At 36.7% G+C, this 12,434-nt stretch overlaps 1 protein-coding gene across 1 annotated transcript; it reads right to left on the bottom strand.

Moving 5' to 3' along the window:
- Positions 1-1,491: 1,491 nt before the first annotated feature.
- LOC123834713 (small ribosomal subunit protein eS6-like) lies at positions 1,492-12,053 on the bottom strand. Its single transcript, XM_064588994.1, has 3 exons — positions 11,912-12,053; positions 11,686-11,730; positions 1,492-2,290 (listed from the first exon to the last, which is right to left on the bottom strand). Exons 1-3 carry the CDS (start codon positions 12,051-12,053, stop codon positions 1,521-1,523), a joined length of 957 nt encoding a protein of 318 aa, XP_064445064.1. The 3' UTR covers positions 1,492-1,520.
- Between the last annotated feature and the right edge of the window lie 381 nt (positions 12,054-12,434).

Below are 12,434 nucleotides of genomic sequence, written 5' to 3'. Positions count from 1 at the left end.
TCTCTCAGTCAGAGTTATGATATGCATCTTGTTTAAAATTATTTAAAAAATTATTTAATGGGGCTCCTGGGTGGCTCAGTCGTTAGGCGTCTGCCTTCGGCTGAGGTCATGATCCCAGGGTGCTGGGATCAAGCCCCACATCGGGGCTCCGTGGGAAGCCTGCTTCTCTCTCTCCCACTCCGCCTGCTTGTGTTCCCTCTCTCGCTGTGTCTCTCTCTGTCAAATAAAAAAAAAAAAAATTATTTAACTAGGAAACATTTTTTTTTCTCTCCCCCATGACTTTTGCAACAAATCTAAGAAATACACATTGCAATATTCTTCATAAAATTTAGTGGTGGTGTGACTATTTTTCTAGGACATTTCATGACTGAGATCTAAATATTATTAAATAAAATAATAAAATGGATCTTGCCATTTCTTTCTATTTATTTCACCAACTATTTTAAAATAATGGATGATACAATAAATAGCTTGCAATATCTAATATCAAAAAATTTGAAAATTCTTTGATTTTTTTTCATTCCATAGTTCAACTGAAACAAGCAAAAGGAGAAATTTACTTGCTTATTATAACTTTCCAATGTATAATCCAATGATGTTAGGACTATTTTTCATGTTATTAAAAGTGAATTGTTCACGGTGCTATTATTCTAAATGTGACAATTTTTTATTATTTGTAGTTATCACAAGATAATTTTATTTTTTAAACTTCAGATAAAAATGAAATTCAACTTATACCTGAAAATGCTCAATTTGTATAATTTAATTTACAATTATGTAAATCAATCTTATGTTTTCAACCTTACACATAGTTATACAGAGCAAAGAAGCAATTGAAGAACAAAAAGATTACTTAGGAAAAAAATGCCCATTTTAATGAATTAATAAAATCAAGTTTTTGGGCGCCTGGGGGGCTCAGTTGGTTAAGCAACTGCCTTCGGCTCAGGTCATGATCCTGGAGTCCCGGGATCGAGTCCCGCATCGGACTCCCTGCTCAGCGGGGAGTCTGCGTCTCCCTCTGATCCTCCCCCTCTCATGCTCTCTGTCTCCCATTCTCTCTCTCAGATAAATAAATAAAAAAATCTTTAAAAAAATCAAATCAAATCAAATCAAGTTTTTTAAAGTCATCTAATTGTGCTATTTTTGTTTTCAAATTAATTACATATTGGGTAGAATGAATTATTCATATGCTTTTTCACACTACTCTAAGAAACAAAGGGTTTTTCATTTATTACATTTTTTCTATTTACAAGAGAAAAAAATCTTTTGGAAAGAAGATACCATTGGTTTTTGGGTCTTCCTTACTATAAATATGTATTAACACTAAAACCTATGAAAATATGACAGCACTTGTTTTTTGTTGTGCTGGTAAATGTTGCTACATCTTCCAGGGTTTCAGAAGGATACATTGTTTCAATGATCAGTAGATATTTATTTATTTATTTATTTATTTATTTATTTATTTATTTTTATTTATTTTTTGAAGTCTGATCTTATTTATTTATCATTCTTAGAAAATCTCATTTTTGACTGGACTCAGACTTAGAGGTAGAAGCTCTCAGAGAGGATAGTCTCCGTCTCTTGGCAATCTGTTCCTGGCGTTTTTCTTTGGCCTCCTTCATTCTCTTGGCCAAAAGTTTAGCATATTCTGCAGCCTCTTCCTTATTTTCCTGAGTGTGCTGCTTCTTCAAGGCAATACGCCGACATTTGTGCTGGAGGACACGTGGAGTAACAAGATGCTGAATCCTAGGCGCTTTGGTTCTAGGTTTCTTGCCTTCTTTGTTTAGGGGCTTTCTCACAACATACTGGCGGACATCATCTTCTTTAGAGAGATTGAAAAGTTTGCGGATTCTGCTGGCTCTTTTGGGCCCCAGGGGACAAAGCACAGGAGTATCTGTGAGTTCAGGAATATCCTTCTCCCCTTTTTTTACAATGACCAACTTGAGAACACTGAGATTGGCATCCACAATGCAACCCTGAACAGATTTGTGCTCTCTCTCTCCAGTCCTCCTTGGTCTATAGCAGGAATACCCCTTACTCAGCAGCAGGCGGACACGGTCATGGGTCGAGACACCCTGCCCCATGGGGAAGCCTTGTTTGTCATTGCCACCACTGATTCGGACCACATAATCCTTCCATTCTTCACCCAGAGCATCCGCAGCAACTTCTGTGGCCATACACTTCTCATAAAAGGTACGAAGTTTGTGTTCATCGTCCACTTCAATGAGTTTCTGGCAGCCAGTAGCTGGGAAAGAGATGTTCAGCTGAATCCTGACGCAGCCCACCGCCTCTGAGGTGCCATGACAAAGAGCAATAGTAGATATTTAAATTTATACAAATATTTTTTTATAAATCTTTAAGGCAGATCTTTTTCCTCTCCAAGCTGATGTATCAATGATCTGGCCTTCCCCAAATAGACAATAGTTCTCTCAGAATTTTTTAACCATAGTTTTTTTTTTTTTTTTTTTTTTAAGATTTTATTTATTTACTTGACAGAGAGAGACACAGCGAGAGAGGAAACACAAGCAGGGGGAGTGGGAGAGGGAGAAGCAGGCTCCCCGCAGAGCAGGGAGCCCGATGCGGGGCTCCATCCCAGGACCCTGGGATCATGACCTGAGCTGAAGGCAGTCCCTTAACCAACTGAGCCACCCAGGCGCCCCTTAACCATAGTTTTTATTTGATCATTCATAACCCACTCACCCTCCCATTTATCACAGAGTGTAACATTTCAGCTTGTATTGAAATTGAATTTTAATGTCTATTTTATTTACCCAACTAGATATTATGCTTGATATTAAATTACTGTAGCATAAAGCTTGGCCATTCTGTGCATGTATCCCTGGAATAACTTTAGCTAAATAACATGCATATATTTGGTGCAAGTTAAGTATTTATTAATTTAATTTGCCAAGTCCAACAATTGCCATTCATTTCTATTTTAGCTTTATTTTCCTCCAACATTTTGCTGAGTAGTCATATTTCCAAAAGTGGAGCATGAGAACTCCCAGAGGTGCATGTTAGGGTGAGTTTAATGTGCTGAGTCACAAGATAAATATGGTCCAGTTAGTTCTTTTTGAAAGTTTGAGGAAAATTCCAAAATATGAGTAAAATATTTTTCATATTTAAACAAATATGCACATAATTTGGGATAGAATACAACTCAAGAAGTGTTGCTTGTGTAATTGATCATCTTCAGACTCAATCTACTCACAAAAGTAATTTTCTCTATCATTAAGGACACCATACAATGTGAAACTTCCTGCTCCCTTCCCATACCTTACTGTTGGTTCTGTTGCCTCTTACATTATTTTGGGAGTGTCAATTTTTATTCTCAATATATTTTCCTCATCTATCTTTTAGGTCCTGTTACTATCACTGTCATCCTCAGTACTTTGTGATAATTTGATCAATTCAAATAAATTCAACTTTTGGAGGGTACTCTTAAAGTTGATATAATCTTGGTTGTTTGTAGGAAGACCTAGCATACAGATCAAATGTAGAGTGAGTCTAGTTGATGGAATACATTCTTTTCACCTTGCTTTTATAGCAAATTCACAAGACTGATTTTTAATGTCTATTTTATCTACCTTGGGTCTTGAGGTGTTAGTTGGTGTATCCTGAGAAGTGAGTTTGCATATCACATTATAGAATTAATTTGTAGTTTTCTAGTTTGTCTCCTTGAACTAAAGAGCGGATATTGTTAGTACTGAAATGGGATCACAGACATATTTGTTACCCAGGGTAACACATTAAGTACCAATAAGTTACATACTGTTTCTAGTCAATGATTATTTATTGAGCAAAATGGATTTATTTCCCCTTACAGCAGAATCTAACAAAAATTTTGAAATAGTGAGCAAATATCACTTTTCCAGGGGCTAGACGTTTTTGGTTTTTTTGTTTGTTTGTTTGTTTGTTTTAAAGATTTTATTTTATTTATTTCAGAGGAGATAGAGCACGAGCAGGGTGGAGGGGTAGAGGGAGAGGGAGAAGCAGAGTCCCTAGTGAGCTGGGAGCTGGATGCAGGGCTCCATCCCAGGACCCTGAGATCATGATCTGGGCCAAAGGCAGCTACTTAACTCACTAACCCACCCAGCAGCCCCCAAGGGCTAGAGGTTTTGTTAATGACATTTTCCTCTCCTTAATTTGTAATTGCTTTTACATTTCTCAGGGTCTTGAAATGGGCTTGCAGCAGTCTCTGCGCTCAGTGCAGAGTCTGCTTCTCTCCTTCTTCCTCCTATCCCTCTGCCCCACCCCTGCTCATGCTCGCTCTCTCTCCCTCTAAAATAAATAAATAAATCTTCAAAAAAAGAGAGAGAGAGAAAGTGATGGAATGGAAAAATATATTCCATGCAATTGGAAAAAAGAAAAAAAGGCTGGGGTAGCAATATTTATATCAGACAAAATAGACTTTAAAACAAAGAATGTAACAAAAGACAAAGAAGGACATTACATAATGATAAAGTGATCATCCAACAAAAGGATATAACTATGGTGTTCTATTATCGTGAAATTCAGGCTAGTTGCTGCAGGTCCTGATTATATTATTTTCCACTATACTTCTCATGAGTAGTTGGCAAATATAAACTTTGTGAACATGCCAGAGGAGAGTTAGGAATTGAAGTGAGTCCTGCAGTTATTGTTTTGAACTGTTTTTACTATAGGGCATAAAAGGACTAATATGAAAATTCAGATATGTGAAGGCATATTCGTGAATTATATATTTGTAATTCCTGTGGAATGTTGAAGAAATCCTGAAGACTATATATAGTAGTTGCCTTTCTTTTGTTTTCCTCCCTCAAACTTACCATAGCTTTGGGATGTCCTCTGCGTGGGGAAGAATTTTTCCACAATATTTTTTAAATGAAAACAACTAAAAGTCTTGCCTTATTTATCCATCTACCTTTTTGTCCCCTTTCTATCTCTCCAAGCTATGTATCACCAGTGATCATGAAGCCCCCCTCCTTTTTTTAGAGAAGTAAGTTTCAGTATTATATTTTAAATTATAGGCAACTCTGCCTTTGTAACACAGCATGCCATGCAGTGTGTCCTCTTGGGTCAGAATCTTTATGGGGAAAGGCTACTTACTGAAAGGAAAGAAATAACATTTTTACTGTTGATATCAATTCAACTTTTCACCATATAAGATATATGATGTAAAGTTTCAAGAGCATTATTTCACACTTTAAAATCAGACATGAAAATAAGAGTAAGAAAATGTGACTTCAATTTCCATGCCCTATAAAAATGATTGTGAATGGAAAAGAAGTGTAATGAAGTATAGTGTCATAATCTTTTTAAATGGACAGGTCAATATTTTTTAGTTCTCCTAAAGGCAGAGCTTATCATGTCAAAAAAGCCTTAGAGTTCCACAAAGTGATTCCCATGCACTAATTATGTTCCTTTTATATAAGCCCTAATTATGCAGGCAGAAAGAGTGTTTTGTAGTTAAGTTGTGGAAAAACATACTGATTAATATAAAAAATGTTCTTTTCACTGCATGAAAAGACAATTGATTTGATTACATACAAAATTGTTTACAATGAAGGAAATTGTAGAGAGGTGATATACTGGATAAAATACTTGCAATGTCTAAAAGAGATAGGGGATAATAGAATATTCCAAGAAATCTTTTAAGACAAGAAAATGAAATCCCAAGAGAAATACAGTCAACATATGAGAATGCAAAAATCACTAAAGAGGAAATCTGAAGTGCAAGTAATTATAATGAAGAGATGCTCAAACTCACTAGCAGTCAGAGATGCTCAAATTACAAAAAAAATGTTAATTTATAAGAATTAGCATGGCAAAAATTAGATAATAAACATTTTGGTTTGGAGATGAAAAATAAGAACTCATTCCTGGTGAAGTAGACAATAAGAGCTATTTTGGAAAGAAATATGGCATTTTTCATTATATTATACATATCCTGTGATCTCATTACTGGGTTCTATACCACTGAAGTTTATACACCAATATTTTACAGAACATGTAATTTTGTAGTAATGAGGAGACAGGGGAAGTTTAGAGATCATCGTTTGACAACTGATAAAATATGGTAGGGCGCCTGGGTGGCTCAGTCGGTTAAGCGACTGCCTTCGGCTCAGGTCATGATCCTGGAGTCCCGGGATCAAGTCCCGTATCGGGCTCCCTGCTCAGCGGGGAGTCTGCTTCTCCCGCTGACCCTCCTCCCTCTCGTGCTCTCTGTCTCTCATTCTCTCTCTCGCAAATAAATAAATAAAATCTTTAAAAAAAATATGGTAGATGCTACCATAGAATACTATGGTATGTGTTATAACCATCAAACATATGTAACTAAAACAGCATGCATATATCTCAGAAATATAGTATTGAGGACCAAGTAAGTATAATGGGGTTGTAGAATGCCTGTATCTTTCCTAGAATGATGATGGAAATGTAAAATAGTACAGTCACTCTGGGAAACAGTTTGACAGTTTCTTATAAAGTTAAAGATACACTATACAGCAATTAACTGTAGGTATTTATCCTCGAGAAATTAAAACTTTCATGTTTAGCAAAAATTTGTACACAAATGTTCATAGCAGTTTTATTTCTAATAGCCAAAAAAAAAAAAACACATAAATTTTCTTCAACAGGTGAATAAACTGTGACATATCTATATAATGGAATAGAACTGAGCAGAATTCACCAATAAAAAGGAACAAAATAATTATTCACACATTGATTTTGTGAATCTCAAGGATGTTATATTGAACAAAAATACCAATCTGAAAAAGTTACATATTGCTTTGTTCCTGTTCTATAACTTTTTCAGTTTGCGAAATTACAGTCATAGAGAACAGATTAGTTAGTATTTGACAGAGCTTAAGGTTGGGGATGGATAGGGCTATAAAAGGAGAACAAAAGAGAGTTTATTTGTGATTATTGAACAGTTTTGTAATCTGACAGTTATACATGAATCTATACATGTGAAATTTCATGTAACTATACAGAATAAAAGAATGCAAGCAAACCTGGTAAAATCTGAATAAGGTGTCTAGTTTTATTAATAGTTTCAAAATGTCAAATTCCTGGGGTTTTTTTTTTGTTTTTCTTTTTTAAGATGATACTGTTGGGGAAGATAAAGGGCACAAACAAACTCTCCAGTATTTTTACCATTTATTTTGAGTCCAAAGTTATTTTTTAAAAAGGAATTTAAAAATAAAGTAAAATATACATTTGGGAATTAATAGTATTACGTTAAATTTACAAATTTACAAATCAATTTCAGGAGAGTTGATATATTTATATTACCTTAATTTCTTTCAAACAGGAACATAGTATCCTAATATTTCTTTACATTTATCCATTTACTCAAGTCCCTTTTCTGTACTGTTCAGTTAAGATTAAAAAATTATATATTTGTTGGGTGCCCGGGTGGCTCACTCATTAAGTGTCTGCCTTCGGCTCAGGTCATGATCCCAAGGTCCTGGGATTGAGCCTTGCATCAGGCTCCCTGCTCAGCAGGAAGCCTGCTTCTCCTTCTCCCACTCCCCCTTCTTGTTCTCCCTCTCTCGCTGTGTCTCTCTCTGTCAAATAAACAAAATCTTTAAAAAAGAAATTATATGTGTGTGTGTATATATATATAGATTATGTATATTAAGTATATATATTATATTAAGTATATATTATATGTATTATATTATATGTTATATATAGTAAATATATGTATTAAGTATATACTTATAAATTTTTCCAATTCAGCTTCTCTATGTTTAATTCTACTGAGTTTATACTTTTATATTGTAGTTATTAATTTGAAGGACATATTTTACCTTGCAATATTATCAGATTGGTTATAGTCCTTGTCACAGAATTTTTTGTTTCTTCTAATGTTTGAACTTGCCCACGTAATTCATTCCTGTTTTATTAGTTTTTGTTTAATTCTATTAACTTCTCTTCATATAAATCATAATTATTTCTAAAAATATCAACAGTCCTAATTAATGATTATCTTTTCAAATATTTTATAAATATATCAAGTGAATGAGAGGACAAGCCACAGGATGGGAGAAAATATTGCAAAAGTTACATTTGATAAAAAACTGTTATCTAAAATAGACAAAGAACTCTTAAAACTCAACAATAAGATAACAAATAGCCAAAAAAGAAAGAGGCAAACCAAGAAACAGACTCCTAGCTATAGAGAATAAACTGAGGGGAGGTACATTGCAGGGTGGGGGGGGTTGAATGAGTGATGGGATTAAGTAGGGCACTTGTGATGCGAACCTACTGATGTATCAAAGTGTTGAATCACTACATCGTACACCTGAAACAAATACGACACTGCATGTTAACTAACTGGAATTTAAATTAAAATTTTTTAAAAAGATAACAAATAGCTAAATTAAAAAGTGGGCCAAAGACCTTAACAGATAACTCACCAAAGAAGATATACAGATGGCAAAAAGCATATGAGAAGATGCTCCACATCTTATGTCATCACAAAAATGCAAATTAAAATAATGAGATATCACTGCACATCTCTCAAAATGTTCCAGATCCAGAACACTGACAACACCAAATGCTGGTGGGGATGTAAAGCAACAGGAACTATCATACCTTGCTGGTGGGAATGCAAAATGGTACAGCCACTTTGGAAGACAATTTGGCAGTTTCTTACAAAATGAAACGTACTTTTACTATGTGATCCAGCAATTGTGCTCCTTGGTATTGATGCAAAGGAGTTGAAAACTTATGTCCACACAAAAACCTGCACATGGATGTTTATAGCTGCTTTATTCAGAATTACCAAGACTTGGAAGCAATCAAGATGTCCTTTGGTAGGTGAATGGATAAATAAACTAGTGCATCCAGAAAGTAGAATGTTACTCATTGCTAAAAAGAAATAAGCAATCAAGCCATGGAAAGACATGAAAAGAAGCTTAAATGCATATTACTAAGTGAAAAAAGACAGTATGAGAAGACTACATACTACATAATTCCAACTATACAATATTCTGGAAAAGGTAAAACTATGAAGACAGTACAAAGATCAGCGGTTGAGAGGGGTCGGTGGGGAAGAGATGAACAGACAGCACAGATTAATTTTAGGTCAGTGAAAATACTCTCTATGATTTTATAATAATCGATATATCTCATTATATGTTCAAACCCATAGAATATACAACACTAAGAATGAACAAGGTCAACTATGGACTTCAGGGGAATATGATATGTTGCTGTGGGTTCATCCTTGGAAAAACTGTACCACTCTGTTGAATAATATTGATAATGGGGAAGATTATACCATGTGTGGGAGCAGGGGGTATTTGGGATATATCTACGTTTTTAAAAATGTTGTTATAGGGGCGCCTGGGTGGCTCAGTCGTTAAGTGTCTGCCTTCAGCTCAGGTCATGATCCCAGGGTTCTGGGATAGAGCCCCGCATCCCTGCTCAGCGGGAAGCCTGGCTTCTCCCTCTCCCACTCCCCCTGCTTGTGTTCCCTCTCTTGCTGTGTATCTCTCTGTCAAATAATAAATAAATAAATAAATAAATAAATAAATAAATAAAAGTTTAAAAAAAATGTTGTTATAGAGCTAAAACTGCTCCAAAAAATAAAGTAAAAAAAAAAAAAAGAAAGAAAGAAAAAGAAAACAGAAGAATTAAGTTATCTCACTTAACTTGATAGTAAGAACTTAGTTGTTATGAGAGGTATCTAATTATACCACAAATATGTATAGAAATACTGGGTCAGAAGAGAAAAATTATTTTTAAATCATGTGATTTTTATAATAATGAAGTTACTTTATAAATTGACAGAGTGCCTAGTAATAACCACCCCTGTCAAAATTTGGCTATGGTATTATGTCAACGTCTAGTGCGTTGGGGTCCCTGGGTAAGGGTCTACGAAATCACCAGGACACAGGGGATGCAGAGCAAAGGCAGCACTTGCAACTGCATACTGCCGTTTATTACTCACATAGCTATATACTCGCAGTGATCAGATAAACATAACAATGTATACTTAAAGTATCAACCCAACATCCGTGAAGTGAAATATACACGAAATTCAATAAGAACAAAATACATCCTGTTTATGCTTGCAGAATAAAGAATTCTCTTAGCCATCCTTCCTTTGGAGACAACATGTTCTTTGTCTTTAGAAAGAACACTTCTGATTAGAAAGACACACTTTAAGTGAGGCAAGAGCCACTTCCTGCTGATCCAGGCATTTAGGACTTGCAACATGAGATAAGGGGAAGAGAACATTTTCTCCTCCTGGCCTAGGCCTGCCTGGCCGACCTTAACTTCAGTGCAGTCCTCAAATGACCCTGGACTGCAAGGGGCCTACAAGCCTATACCATCACAATTCCTTCTTTTTTCTTTTGTTTTAATAAAAGTGCCCTCCAAAGGATGGCCATAGAATTCTGGGAAGGCTTTAGATAGCAAAAATGCAACAGCATAAAGCATAAGATAACAATCAACAATACAAATCCCATTCCTCCAGCATTATGCCCCAAACTCTGAATAATACCTTTTGGATCTAGTCCCTCAAGTTGCTTAAGAAGTAAATTGGCCAACGTAGCAGCATCTGATACAGTAAGCAAGGCACACATAGCCAAAAATAAATTTTCAGGCGTACAAGCCTTCCCTGTTCGCTACAGGATTTTTTTGCCCCTCCCCACTAAGCTTTTTAATTTGCCCCCAAGTCGGCAAAGCAGTAGCAAATATCTGCCGACGGCGACGTCGTCCTCCCAAATTCAGAGGTGCCATGGCCTATAACGGAAGTTCATCTTGGTCTGGATTCCCCATCCGTCGCCTGGTGGGATACGGTGCCGTTCGAATTGGTCCTTGACCGGATCCATCGCGTAGGGAGCCAGGAACAGGTCCGTCCATCCTCTGTGGAGACATAAGCATAACCCTTCCCTCTATAAAGCAATAGCCCCGGTCGCCATTCTGCATCTGCGGTTGGTTTAAACCATATATGTTCATTTAATGGAGGGGGAGCGACCTCTCCCTCTATGAACTGCTTTTCTGCACGGGAGAGGATATCTCCCTGCGGAAGATTCAAGAAATTCAATGTAAACAGTGCTTGTTGTAAAATAGAACACACATTAGATTGAGTGAATGCTAAGATATGGTCCTTTTTCCTCCTTTTTAATTTTTTAATTTGCAACTTTAAAGTACTATGCGCACGTTCTACAATAGCTTGTCCTTGGGGATTGTATTCAATACCTGTTTTATGCATGATACCGTATTGTTCACAGAAAGTTTGAAATTTTTTACTGCTATGTGCAGGTCCATTATCTGTTTTAATAATAGATGGTAAACCCATCACAGCAAAAGTTTCTAAGAGATGGGTGATAACATGTTGTGCAGTTTCGCCACTTTGTGCTGTGGCCCATATAAATTGAGAATATGTATCTATTACCACATGCACATACATACAAAGTTCAGAAAACCACATCTGCCACTGCAGATATTCAGGCTCCTTTAAAAGAGCCCGACAGAGGACCCTCCAGTCCTCAGGAGAAAAATTATTATAATGTCGAGCCAGACCATTGACTAGCTCCTTAACATAATGTGATTGTGGTCCATATAAAGACACTGCCTTTTTCAAGCAACCAATATTTTCTATACCTATTCCTTCATAATATGGTGCTTGTGCCACCCCCTGGACTGGGGGAGGCCTGATAACAGGAAAAGCAAAGACAGAATTACCTGCGCCACCCTCATCATCGCTATCCTCTAGCGCATCAAGCTCAGCTAAAGCAGCAGAAAGGAAAGGATTTTTAGAAGAAAGCTGGTACAGACGGCAAAGGCGGAGCAGAGGGCTTCCTAGAGGGTTTCTTAGACTCCTCCGTCATAGCCATAACCTGCTGAAAAACCTTCCACACACGCTCCACCTCGGGATCCGACTTTACTTTCGGTTTTGGTTCTTCATTACCACACTCGCTAGGCTCACGGGATGGTGTAAGCTTAAAGGTATCTTTCTCTACCGCCCTTTTCTCATCCGTATCTAAAGGGAGGTCTTGTATAGAAGGAGCCATCTCCTTATGGAAGTCTTCGACCGTGCGGTCGTCCTCCATCGCTTTAAGCACTGTAAAAATAATCGACCAAATAGACCAATACCGCACGGGAATTTTTTCTCCCTGTCTCATTGCCTTCTCGACATTATGTCGAACTCGCTGCCAATTATCTAAATCTAAAGTTCCCTCCTCTGGAAACCAAGGATTCCATTCTCGAACCACCTTCAAACACAGCTCAATATCATTAGAAGCGACAGTAATACCATAGACAGCAAGTGAATGCTTCAGCATTCGAACATAAGGAGTAGAAGTTTCTTGTCCCATCACCCTGTACTTAATTAAGTTACTCACCCTTCCTGTACGTCCTTCAGGGTCCCTGTTCGGGCGCCATTTGTCAACGTCTAGTGCGTTGGGGTCCCTGGGTAAGGGTCTACGAAATCA

This window comes from Mirounga angustirostris, unplaced genomic scaffold, assembly GCF_029215605.1.
Source record: "Mirounga angustirostris isolate CCGP_5_RB_7025 unplaced genomic scaffold, mMirAng1.0.hap1 SCAF_1, whole genome shotgun sequence".
In the NCBI taxonomy this organism is placed as follows: Eukaryota; Metazoa; Chordata; class Mammalia; order Carnivora; family Phocidae; genus Mirounga; species Mirounga angustirostris.
Note: the sequence above shows the minus strand (reverse complement) of the source record. Positions and strands in the feature narration are given on the sequence as shown.

Coding starts and splice junctions, on each gene's coding strand:
- LOC123834713 (XM_064588994.1), bottom strand. CDS start 12,053: ATGGAGGACGACCGCACGGTCGAAGACTTCCATAAGGAGATGGCTCCT. Junction 11,731..11,911: donor CCGTGAGCCTAGCGAGTGTG/GTAATGAAGAAC, acceptor CTGCTGCTTTAG/CTGAGCTTGATGCGCTAGAG. Junction 2,291..11,685: donor CGATGATGAGGGTGGCGCAG/GTAATTCTGTCT, acceptor ATGGCACCTCAG/AGGCGGTGGGCTGCGTCAGG.